Source organism: Trachurus trachurus, assembly GCF_905171665.1.
Source record: "Trachurus trachurus genome assembly, chromosome: 11".
Classification (NCBI taxonomy): Eukaryota; Metazoa; Chordata; class Actinopteri; order Carangiformes; family Carangidae; genus Trachurus; species Trachurus trachurus.
In genome coordinates this window covers 555132-568031 of record NC_139904.1, presented here as the reverse complement: position 1 = coordinate 568031, position 12900 = coordinate 555132, and the positions used below count along the sequence as shown (strand labels likewise).

The 12900-nt window shown below is 44.4% G+C and overlaps 1 protein-coding gene across 1 annotated transcript in view; it reads right to left on the bottom strand.

Annotated features, from left to right (window-relative positions):
- Positions 1-5976, bottom strand: part of col11a2 (collagen, type XI, alpha 2) — a gene marked incomplete at both ends in the record, with an annotated part of 52504 nt that extends 46528 nt beyond the window's left edge. Inside the window, one exon of the mRNA XM_083982465.1 lies at positions 5856-5976. Coding sequence (XP_083838591.1) covers positions 5856-5976 — 121 coding nt within the window. The remainder of the gene's footprint in view (positions 1-5855) is intronic.
- Positions 5977-12900: the final 6924 nt, after the last annotated feature.

Below are 12900 nucleotides of genomic sequence, written 5' to 3'. Positions count from 1 at the left end.
CATGTGACCGCGTCTGGATCAGAGGTAAAAAAGGAAAAAGACCAACACAACTATTCTTTATGTTACATGAATAGATTTTCATAAAAGCTGCAGCCAGTCAGAGGAAATGACATGATGATCTCTGTTCTTAGACTTTAAATCTCATCATCTCTCATCATCTCATCTTAAAACTCCTTGGATTTTAATACAGCATGAGAGTTGTGTGGTCTCTGTTGGTCTTTTATTGTCTTTTTATATTTCTTAGTGTTTTATCTGATCTTATGTTTTTCTTAGTGCTTTTAATTTACTGTATTTTAACTTTAACTTTCTATATTTTACTGTTCTGTATCTGTTGTGCAGCACTTTAGTAACCTTCTTGTTTTTAAAATATGCTATTATAAATAAAGTGGATTGGATTTACCATTTATTACAAGTCAGTCAGTGTGTGATTAATGATGGGAAATATAATGTTGATCAAGTGAAACATGATATATAGGCAGATGATGAGATATTGATCAGTTTATCAACTCTCTTTGGGCCTTTTGCTTCAAATTAATTCCAACTGAAAGACTCATCACAAATCATCTGACGACACCGAGGATCCAAGTTCACTCTCTATAAGACCAAAGAATTTAAAATCACCAGAGCGTCTTTGTATCAAGTTGATTATTTCTGCATCAAACATAAAACCCAGACACCTGCTGCTGCCTGTGCTGTTTCCTGCAGCTCTTCGTCCTCTACCTTCCTCTCTGCTCTGACTTCAGATCAGTCTCAGTCTCCATGTGGTTTATCTGCCAGCTCCAACATTTACTGTACAGCAGCTTCATGTGGTTGCAGAGCAGCATTCCCTTCTATAAGGAGCTACTGCCACTGCCAGCGTGTGTTCAGTCCTCCACTGTCCCCCGTGTGCCATTATGTGGTCTGAGCTGCACACACACACACACACACACGCTGCCATGCTGGGGTTCAGTGTGGTTTCAGGGCTGCAGGCCACAGTCTCAGGACCAGGAGGCGGCCGGTTGCTCCCGGTAACGTCCTATCACATCAGACAGACAGACAGGGAGGCAGTGAAGACATGAGAGACAGGACTACTGGAACTACTGGACGGCTCAGCGGCCAAAACCAAAACCTCAGAGTCCAAAAACAAAAACCTCTTGTCTTTATCGTTTACTTTGATTCAACAACATGAGAATGGAGAATTCACTGACAGTCAAACTGGGTTTACTGTAAAGCAGATCAGAGCTCAGATTGCACAACAACATAACTACAAAAAACATCTAATCTTTCCCTGAAAACTCCTGAACATACCTATAAATCCTGCAGAAACTGGACAAAACCAGATCTTTAATTACAACCAAACAGTTTTAACCAACTTTATTGACATGAAATGAAACCTCCTCAGTCCGTGATGCCCAGGAGGTGACAAGTCTTCAGACTGATAATAAAGAGAAGAGTTACAGCATCGGGCTTCCACCGCTCAGTAATCATCATCAGTGTTTGTAACGACAGTGGAAATCCCCCACAGCTCAGATCCTCTGTGGATCTTTATGGCTGTAATTTACCTGCAGGAACATGTGTGGGGATAGAAAACTGCAGGGTGCCTTCCACTGTGTGTGTGTGTGGATGTAACACACACACTGTTAATTAAATACAAGCCTGAATATGGAGAGAAAGTGGGAAATGTCTGGAAACTATGTTGCATAAATGAACTGAACAAACAGGTTGACGGTGGATAAATTGATGCATGTTGTCTGCAGGTTCATAAAGATGCTTAGCTTCATATAATTGTTGTGTTTTCTCTGAATGCAAAACAGATATATCTAAAAAAAATAAAGTTTTATTGAAAAGAACACTATGCAAAGAATAATTACAAAGCCTCAGCTCATTTTTTTCAAAATGGCACTTATCTGCTTTTGCAAATGAACTCTTCATATGTTTCATTCCTTATAATTTTGCATTCCAACACAGGGATAACTGCACAAACCACTTCAAATAGCTGCAGTTAATTTATGGGATTACAGCTGCAGGTGTACAGTATGAAATGCTTTTCTGTGATCATAGAACTCTGGTATTTCTATTTCAGACTCCTCTAGTACAGTCCATCAGAGAGCAGCTCTTTCCACCAGTCTGAGCTCAGACCGACATTTAAAAACTATTTTCTGAGGCGGCGCCTGGAAAAGAGCTGTACATTAACCTTACAGCGAGTCTCCCTCCGCAGCCTCCTACACCGAGTTCCTAGAAGCAGCAAAGTACCAGTGACTGGGAATAGCTTCTATACAGACAGCCTGTCATTATGGAGATGGCACGCTGCGCTGTCGTCCTGTAGATCCACGTCTAACCATCCACACACACCACAAAATCATCACCTATGAAACCAAGAGAGGAAGAAGACCAACTATCTATCTTCTGCTCTTGTATCTGCAGCTTCGCCTGAGAGAAGCGACAGTTTGAGGAGATGTCCTGGTTTAGAGCCGAGGCCTCATCTCTGTGTCGCCGTCTCATCTGTTTGTGTAGAGGGTGAGATTTTAAACGTGTGGCTGAGTGTGAGAGAGTCACTGTTCCCTGGCCTCAAATATGCACAAACCTCGAAACACTCGTTAGAAGACAGGTTCACTTTTTAACCCTGCTGCTGAATATAAAAAGGAAATCCTGCTTTACTGTAGGAAAAGCAAATTCATATTCAAGTTCATCTATTTCAAAACTTTAGTAAACTGATCCTAGAGCTGTGGCAGTGTTTATACAGTCTGGTTTTTACTCCAATTAAACATGGAGAAGCAAACAGTCCACTTTGCAAGCAGTGGGATGTCTTTGCCCTGAGCGTGGTGTCTCAGGCAGCTTGCCCTCCCACCCCCTCAGGTTGGTTTTTCACAACCAAAAGCAGCAATCTTACATTTCACAGTGTTAAGTTTAGGCTGAGGTTTGTTGGTCCTGGCAGAGCAGCTGGAATCTGGAGGCAGAGACAGATTAACTTCTGCCTGGGAGGCTCAGCTCAGGGGGAAACGGCTCAGAGGGCGGAGTACAGAAACACCTGATGCTCTGTGTGTTTCTGCATGAACTCAATCTCATTTTGTTGAGGAATAAAAACTATGGACATGGATGAAACCTTCAGATACATAAAAAAAACCCATGATGGTAAAAAAATAAAGGTGGGAAAAAGGAGCCGCAAAGGCTCATGGGAAATGATGACAAGGCAGAGCGGAGGAAAAAGAAGTGGGTTTAGGGTTCAAGCAGAAGCCTGAAATACCACACACTTCCATCCAGTCAGAGGAATGAGCTGCTGTCACCGCGGATAGGGGCTCCATTCAGCAGCAGAGAGGGAGAGGTTGTGTGATGTTGTGTTATGTTGTGTGATGTTGGGTTGTGTTGTGTGATGTTGTGTGATGTTGTGTTATGTTGTGTGATGTTGTGTTAGGTTGTGTGATGTATGTTGTGTGATGTTGTGTTAGGTTGTGTGATGTTGGGTTGTGTTGTGTTATGTTGTGTTGTGTTAGGCCAGGCGCAGACAAGCTGCTCTTTGAGGAGCTGCGCTGCTTTGAAATGAGGTTGAGGAACATCCATGTCAAGAAAATATTGCCCTCTGATTTTCTCCTCCTTTGAACAAAACTGGTCTTTCATGCCTCTCTGGGCGCGCTGCATTCTGGGTGATGGCTGCGCCTCCTTCATCCCTCCTCCTCCTCCTCCTCCTCCTCCTCTCCTCTCCTCTCTCTCTCTCTCTCTCTCTCTCTCTCTCTCTCTCTCTCTCTCTCTCTCTCTCTCTCTCTCTCTCTCTCTCGGCGAATGGAGGATAAACATGAAGCTTTCTGACCACTTTCTTCTCTAAATCGGTCTTTCACTGCCTGGGTGGGGCGCTCTTATAATTTGCACTAAACATCTGCTGCTGCTGCTGCGAAGCCACCAGCGAGAACGCGCACCGCCGGGAACGCGCACAGGGGACGCAGCAGGTAACGACGGGGTTTGATTTGCGTCGCTGTGACGTGATGACGAGATCATCAGGTGATTTTCTACAGTCGGTTTTCTCCAGTCAGATGAAGCTGCGCTGCAACAGAGGCGCATTCACCTCCACACAGATGTGGCAGCAGCGCGTCTCCACCAGGTCTCCACCAGGTCTCCACCCCGCGCTGAGGGAAAACATCCATAGCAGCGTATACAGACGCATATACAACACAAACACAACTGTACAAAGCTCACCACACAGACACGGACACACTAAACGCTTTCACTGCTCCGCCGCATAATAACCTATTCATAAAAATTAAAAAAAAGTCAAAAAATGTCTCGGGCTTCCGCCTCCAAAACACACACGGGACCCGGCGGGAAGGTGCAATCACCTCCTCAATCTGAAACTGGAAACGGGGCCAAAGAACAGAACACACACTGGAGGGGCAGAGTGTTACACAAAACACAAAACCTCTTGGTGCTAAAGCTGCAGCAGCGAAGGAGAAGGAGAGGAAGGAGCCATTGGTGCAACTGTCCAACAAACTTCTAAAGATCATTTAGTGTGAACTGAAACTTTGCTTCAACCTCAACTGATCAAAATGAACTTTCAACTGGCCAATTAAATGTTTCTAAGATTCAAATGTCAAAAGTTTAATAATAAGAATTCAGTTTTATCCTTAATTTGATTTCTGTCCCGCTGCCATTCCACAGCAGAGGTGTCCAGTCCAGTCAGACCTGAACCAGGTGAATCAATGGATTCTCTGTGTTATAAATAACTGCGGCCCCCCAGCGGCCACTGGGGGAAGCGCAGCGCATACAGATCATTCCTACAGTCTACACACTGAGGCAGCGCAGAGTCACAGAGCTGGAAAACTTTACATGAGCCAAAGTAAAAGTTCAAACATGTTCCTCTTAGAGTGAAAGTCCTTATTTATGACTAATATAAAATCAACTTTCTGGATTAAACAGACTAGACATTAGACATTCCTCCTCCCTGCAGCCAGAGTGACGGTGCGCAGGCTGAGCTGGTGAAACAACAGCCACACACACACTGCACCGACAGGTATCAGCTCAAAGGACTAAAACCAACATCACAGTAAAAAAAATTCCCTGAAAGCTCCTCAGCAGCAGCTCTCAGCACCATCCTACCCCATCGCCCCCTCCGGGTGGGGGGGCTGCGGACGTGCGTAAAAATGCGCATCGTCCTGTCAAAACTGAGAGTGATTCTTCATAATGAAATAAAGTTTACTGGAGGAAAAAAAACAACTGAAAAGTGAGAAGTGAAGCAGCTGAATATGTGAAATATGTGAGTGAGGGGACACCTGTAGCAGCAGCAGCAGCAGCGGGGGGAGAAGAGCAGAGTCCGAAGAGGCGAGAAAAAGTTTCATCAGAAACGTGTTGGTTTGGTTTCAAGGAGCAGAAATCAATCAAAGCGCTTTAATTAGCCTCTTCTGGTTGATTGATTTGATTGATTGATCGATAGGACCTTTGAGTAACACCCATTATCGTACAGTGTCAACCTTCTCGATGAGAAAAACAACTTTTTTTAATGGATAGAGAGGAATCAAAACCAGAAAAAAAGTTTATCTTCGTTTGTTTTAAAAACGAAGATTGTTTAGTGTGTTTTATTTCCAAAAAAACTTCCTTTAAAATCATCTGAAGGAAAAACGCAGGTCACTTAACGATGCTTTCTAGGAATTTGTGTAGAAAGAAGAGACACATTTCTAAATACAAACACAATTGAACATATGTGGAGCCTGTCAGGTGCGCTAGTGTCCGATAATGGATGAAGCCTGGATCTTTACGCACCAGCTTCATCCCAGCAGACAGGGAGAACCGGGATAAAACATAAAACACTAATTTTAGTCTCATTTTAAAAAGCTCAACGAACATCGCATGTGTTAATAATAATAATAATAATAAGAGAAGCCGTTTCTTACCTGCCCCAACCACGGTCGTCTGGCACACCGCGAGCGCCACGGCCACCAGCGCGAGGGATGAGAGGTCCATCACGCGCCAAGGTCTCCGTTTCTTCCGGAAGGGACAAGCTCCAATATCCATAGTGCTGCTGCAGCTCCGGCCGGGTCGAGCTGTGGACGGAGGACACGGTGGAAGTTTATCCTCCTCTGATCCTCTGAGTCTGTGACTGACGGACAGACAGAGCGACAGACAGACAGAGCAGCGACCGACTGAAGCGACAGGAAGGCACCGCCTCTGGAGACGTCTGTAGCTCGCTCCTTAATGAGGCGTCTGTCTATCTCTGTCTCTGTTAATGCACAAAGCCTTTACACACTAAAAAAAGGGGGTTCGGGGTGAATAAATATCTTTTATTTTAACGTTTTAACCCCTTAGTGCTGGAGCCCCATTGAGTCAGACTGGACTCAGAGCAGCAGAGAGAGACCTGGAAGCACGCTCTCTCTTTCCCTCTCCCCTTCTTTGCTTTCTCCCACGAAGAGTGAGAGTGTGTGTGTGCATGTGTGTGTGTGTGGAGGAAGAGAGAGAGAGAGAGTGACTGGCAGAAGGGGGTAGAGAGAGAGAGAGAGAGAGAGAGAGAGGGCGTGCGTAATTGCGCAGATCGACGTTGTGGAGGAGCGTCAGTGAGCGGTTTTAATGACAGACCTATACAAATCCTCAGCTCACACACACACACACACACACACACACACACACACACACACACACACACACACACACACACACACACACACACACACACACACACACACACACACACACACACACACACACACACACACACATGACAATGAGGCCTTTCTGCTCAGCGAGTCAGTGTTTGATGTCGGTGCTGCAGCCTCTGTCTGTCTGTGATTCTCTCTCTACACCTTCACTCTGTTGGTCTTTACCTGTAGCACTCTGCGTGTGTGTGTGTGTGTGTGTGTGTGTGTGTATCGGCTGATCTCTGGTTTATCTCCTCCACCAGGTGAGCGCGTGAGGAGCCTCACAGCAGCAGCAGCAGCAGCAGCAGCAGCTCAGACTCAGAGTGAGAGTGAGAGTGAGAGGTCTCTCAGCCAATCAGGGTTTTGTCCGCGCTGCTGGCCACGCCCCTTTCCCCCCGGCCTCGCAGCGCTGCTCGGCCTCTGATTGGTCGGTCCCACGTGGCCTTGTTTTGCAGCATCAGCTCAGGTGCACATGGAGGGAGAGAGAGAGGAAGATGAGTAGATGTGTTCTGTGAATCACCTGTTGGGTCGATGAACAAACTGAACTTTCTGTTTCTCTCCTTCTGAGATGCCTGAAGAAGGTCACACTGAAAGCTGCTTGCAAAAATAAATAGAGATATGCGCAGCGTTGGGTGTGCCATTGCTGATTTTGTTTGTCAAGTGTCTGAGTTCAGCTCCAGCACCTCACAGAAGAATCCTGTCTACGGATGAGTGGTGATTTTTTTCACTCTCTTTTTGAAAAAAAAAAAAAATCATCTAACAAAGATGGCAACAGAAACCTGGATCAGAAACCGAGACAACAGTCTCAACATCACTACAGATGACCGTCTGTGACTTCTTTATGTTCTGGTTTGGCTGCTGGAAGAAGAAAAAACTTTTAATATAAAAATTGTATCTTATCCTATAAACCTGTGAATATTCTCATTTGTCCAGGTCATCCTTATCATTATCCCCAAAGACATTTAAATCAAAAGCAACTGGACAAATAGCAAGTCCAGTTGCTTTTGATTTACATTTCTTTGGGGATATCTTATCCTATATGTGTAAATAAAAAGGATAAAACTGAAGTTTTTTCCACATTTTTCTCAGCGTTAACAAATTCCTTTGAAAAACTAAAACCAACAACGTCTGACCTTCTGACCTCTATGACCTCGTCTGTGGTTTTAAACTCCACATTGATCAGTGGAGTGGTGATAAATCATCTCCTCCACCTGCTGCACACGGCACTGACAGTCTGATGGACTATACTACAGGGTCCTTGTTTTTCATCATTTAACAACATGTCACCATGTAGTTTTATGGTGATGGAGCTGTTGATCATTTGATTTATCAGCTATAGTGTTAAGACACTGACTGAAACATGAAAGCTGCTGCACTCATCTCCCTCTTTCTCCTTTCATCATTTCAGTCTCTCCCTCCTCCACCTGGATCGTCTCTCTGCTGCCTCGTAAACCCTCTCAGCCCGTCGTTAGTCACCGTCTTTGAATTCAGACGCTTCACATCTAGAAAGCAACAATTACCCATAATCACCTCTTGATGCTCGACACCACTCTCTCTGCCCCCCCCCCCCCTCCACCTCTGTCTGATCCAGTCAGTGTTTACATACTTATCACTCTCTGTCACTATCATCTCTCCACACACTCACTAAACACCTGGATACACTGTGACAACACACACATCACACACAGGGGATTACTACTCTATTAGTTACTGGTAGAAGTGAAAGTAACAAACTCTGATCTGTTTCAACACTCGGGTCCCCTATTTATAAGCAGTTTCTGCTTCTTTGGGGTTCCCTTTCATGTACATCTGTCGTAACTGCACATCTAAAGACATGTTTTTCTTGCCAAGTACATGAATAACATATCTGAATCTGAATCTGAACACAAAGCTGCAACTTCACTCTCAACCTTGCAAAGTGTTTAGAAGAATCGAGGTGTTTGATCAAGTCTGCTTTGATGAGGTAAAAAGTGTGAAGCTGCAGAGTCACTGGACCAGTCGGCTCAACATCATGAGTCAGATATATTATGTGTTCATGTGTGTGTATGTGTGTGTGTGACAGAAGTTCATTGTCGCATTTTGCAACAAATTTGGGAAAAGCAACAAAAAGTTCTTTTAGTTTAGTTTAGTCAGTTTTCATTATGTTCTGTTCTGCAAAAAGGGGGCTGCCGCTTCACCCGGCCGGTTCTCTGCTAAGGCGCTGGAGGCATCAAAAGTGTCCAAACTGAAGAAATAGATCTCTGCACACTTAGATCTATGCAATCTCACTTTATTTAAAGCTAAGGATGAAGGTCGTCTGAGACCGAAAGCTTACAGTAGCTTTAAATAAAGTGAGATTGCATAGATCGGAGATCTCTTTCTTCATTATGTTCTGTTCTGTCATGAGTCGGGGTCTCCAGACACAAACTGACCTCTGCAGAGATATTAGTTAGGTTAGTGCCATTAATCTTAACATTAAAACTAAAAACTGAACTGAATTTAAAGTGATTAAAATGAATGTAAACAGTATTAAAAGAGGAACACTTCTAGGAGCACGTCCCATGTTGGCAAAGCCCGATGCAGACATCTCTGGATTGATTTCTAATTGTGCTGATCTGTGTCATACCCCCAGTCTCTATTCCCACTATCCTGTCAATAAAAGGCAAAAATATATCTTAAACAGGGAAACATTTCTTTTAGATGCATCATCAGTGCAATCAGTGTAATACCTACATGCCTTTGGTTTATTTACAGAGAACAGACTGATGTCAGACTTTAGAGCAGGAGCTCACCTACAGTCAAGATAAGAGGCAGCAGACTAAACAGAAAACCAGTGAAACTATCTATTAAAACCTCGACAGAATCAGTGTCACTGTTGTAGGACAGAGAGTCACCAGGAATCATCTATGAACTCTGCTACAAACTGTTACTGTAAAATAAAGAGATGCAATGTGACAGACTGTAGCTTTAATCAAACATCCAGATATTTAACTGGCCGCTGGTTCTGCTTCATTAAAATATTCTAATGATGTGTTTCTAAAGAATAAATCCCAGTCTTCATGTAAATATGAATTCACCTGTTCAATCATGAATTCAATCCTCATGTTCAAGCTGCTTTCTATACGTTTCTGATATAAAGAACATCAGCATCACATCTGGTCCACTGGTTGAACTTTTGTTCTTTATGCATTATTATACATCTCATCATGGACACTTCACTGTCTCCACCAGCGTCTCTAACTTTTCTTTTGATATATTATGTGATGCTTTTTTGGTTCCTTGGGTTTTCAAAAGACTCCACAATCTCCGTGCCCACAACATGTGTCTAAGTTGATGCTAAATTCCAGACAGAGAAAAAAGGGACATGCATAAAGTCCGATGCCCATGTTTTAGGGTCTGTTGTACTGTCTGTGATTTGATTTCACATACGACGCTGCCAAAAGAAGAAAATTGCGCTGCTCTCTCATAAGAAACTACAGGGCTGAGGTTTGATGTATATAGAACGAGAAGGAGCGGCCGAAACCATCAACTCAGCTGCTGCATCCAGCAATTACTGACTTTTTTTCTCCTTTCTCTCTCTAAGCCATATATTACTATAGGGAATATATAGAATATACTAGTGTTCCTACATGGGCGAAGAGAGAGAAATAGAAAAGTTAATTTGATAGAATAAAAAAAACAAAAAACAAAGTAAGAATCTGTCATTTCCACGGACGCCTCCTCGCTGAGAAGTTATTTTCCTCCATTTGTACACAGAGCTGTTGTTTCATTCTCACTGCCAGGGTTTTTGTACTAAATCAGAAAGTCCAGGAAACGCTCCCTCAGTGTGGCAGCGCTCTGGCTTCCTGCACACACTGGAGCGAGTGTGTTTTTTTTTGTTTTTTTTTGAGGACAGGCTGGTTTGGTTCTGAAAGTAGATGCCACAGGCTGTAAAGAGAGACACCCCCAGAGACGCCTGTGGTATGTGTTTGTGCTCGGCGGTGCCCGGGCACTCGGCACTCAGAGGATTGTAATCACCTCCTCTGTTTCATGGAGGACACGAGAGACACAGGAGGTCTGATCTGATCTGTCCGGTTATTCCAGGAGACTCAGAGATCGGTGTTCGAGGAAAATTATAATCACTGCCTCTGTTTTCTATGGACGGCAGCGGTTAGTGGTTCTACATGATGTGATCAACTTTTATCACATGTGATTCAGATTCAGCTTTGTAATGATTCATTTTAGTCGTCTGGAATAAACACAGGAAAAAAATAAAATAAAAAATCCGTGTCTTGCCTCACTCCTGAGTCCATGACCAGCAGATAGACACCATCCTTTCGACTGTGCGTGCAGTAACAAGGTAGATACGGGCAGAGCTGGCGCACTGCTAATTAGCTTAGCTCAAACACTGGAAGTGTATGGGTAGAGGAGGCAGGCTAACACTACCTAAATGGTCTATATAAATACAAGACCATTTAGGTAGTGTTAGCCTGCCTCCACCTAAAGTTGCTAATTAGCTTAGCTCAAACGCTGGAAGTGTATAGGTAGTGTTAGCCTGCCTCCACCTAAAGTCGCTAATTAGCTTAGCTCAAACGCTGGAAGTGTATGGGTAGAGGAGGCAGGCTAACACTACCTAAATGGTCTATATAAATACAAGACCATAGGTAGTGTTAGCCTGCCTCCACCTAAAGTCGCTAATTAGCTTAGCTCAAACACTGGAAGTGTATAGGTAGTGTTAGCCTGCCTCCACCAAAAGTCGCTAATTAGCTTAGCTCAAACGCTGTAAGTGTATGGGTAGTGTTAGCCTGCCTCCTACCTAAAGTCACTAGCTTAGCTCAAACACTGGAAGTGTATAGGTAGTGTTAGCCTGCCTCCACCTAAAGTCGCTAATTAGCTTAGCTCAAACGCTGGAAGTGTATGGGTAGTGTTAGCCTGCCTCCTACCTAAGGTCACTAGCTTAGCTCAAACGCTGGAAGTGTATAGGTAGTGTTAGCCTGCCTCCACCTAAAGTCATCAGAGAAACTCTTCAGCAACTCTAAACAGAAACCGGTGGACCGATCTTCGTCTCAGAGCTGACAAAACTCTCCGGTAAGGCATCTTGAACGGTCAAATGCCGCTAACGGGACGAGATCGGTCAAAACGGAGGGTTCAAGCAAAGACGCTTTATTTTGGTTCAAGCTAGCTACATCGAGGGTAGGTTAGCTTCCTATTTCAAAGTAAAAGTACAAATTCTATCGTCATGGTTTTCTGTATGTAAAGGGCAACGGGTGTTTTATTTTGTGAAAGTAACCGGAAGGCTAGCTTGAGTAGCGTCGAATTCGTCCCAACAAAATTGTAAACAGCTGGTATTTAGACAAATGAACGACACACTGCTGATCTAAACGGCTACTTTCTCACCTAAACATGTTTGAAATGTTGATAAAGTGATATATCTACAGAGTTTAGAGCTAAAATGAAATCAGCTTCTCACTGCTGATTTCAGCTCGGGTAGGAGGCAGGCTAACACTACCCATACACTTCCAGCATTTGAGCTAAGCTAATTAGTGACTTTAGGTAGGAGGCAGACTAACACTACCCATACACTTCCAGTGTTTGAGCTAAGCTAATTGGCGACTTTAGGTGGAGGCAGGCTAACACTACCTATACACTTCCAGCATTTGAGCTAAGCTAATTAGCGACTTTAGGTAGGAGGCAGGCTAACACTACCTATACACTTCCAGCGTTTGAGCTAAGCTAATTAGCGACTTTAGGTAGGAGGCAGGCTAACACTACCTATACACTTCCAGCGTTTGAGCTAAGCTAATTAGCGACTTTAGGTGGAGGCAGGCTAACACTACCCACTTCCAGTGTTTGAGCTAAGCTAAATACGGGCGATACGGCTCTATCTCCCTTGTTACTCAGTCCCTCCAGGAGCGATGTTGCGATCGCAACAATTAACGCAAATTCAGCCAATCACCGCAACTTTTCCGCAAATTGGACCAATTGTCGGTGCTTTCCGCGAGTTACACAGCAGAGAGTGCGAGTCTGGACCAGGTCTGGACGGAGCGGTGGTTGAAAGTGAGTCCACGGAGGAACGGCGTGGCTGGGCTGACGGCAAGAAACTTGATACAACGTGCACAAAGTGATAAATAAAGGAACGTGAGCTGAGTTGAACGTATTGAGTGTGTGAGTTGTCCTGGTTGACCACCCGAGGCTGTTTCCCCCCCCCGCAGCACTCGCCGAGGGGGAATCCAGTAAGTGCGCCACTGCAGGGCCGGAGCGGAGCAGCCGGCGGCCAGGTGCCCCTTCCCCCATCCTAAGGCCCTGGCCCTGGACTTGAGTAGCCACCCTCCCCTCTTTATTCAAAGAC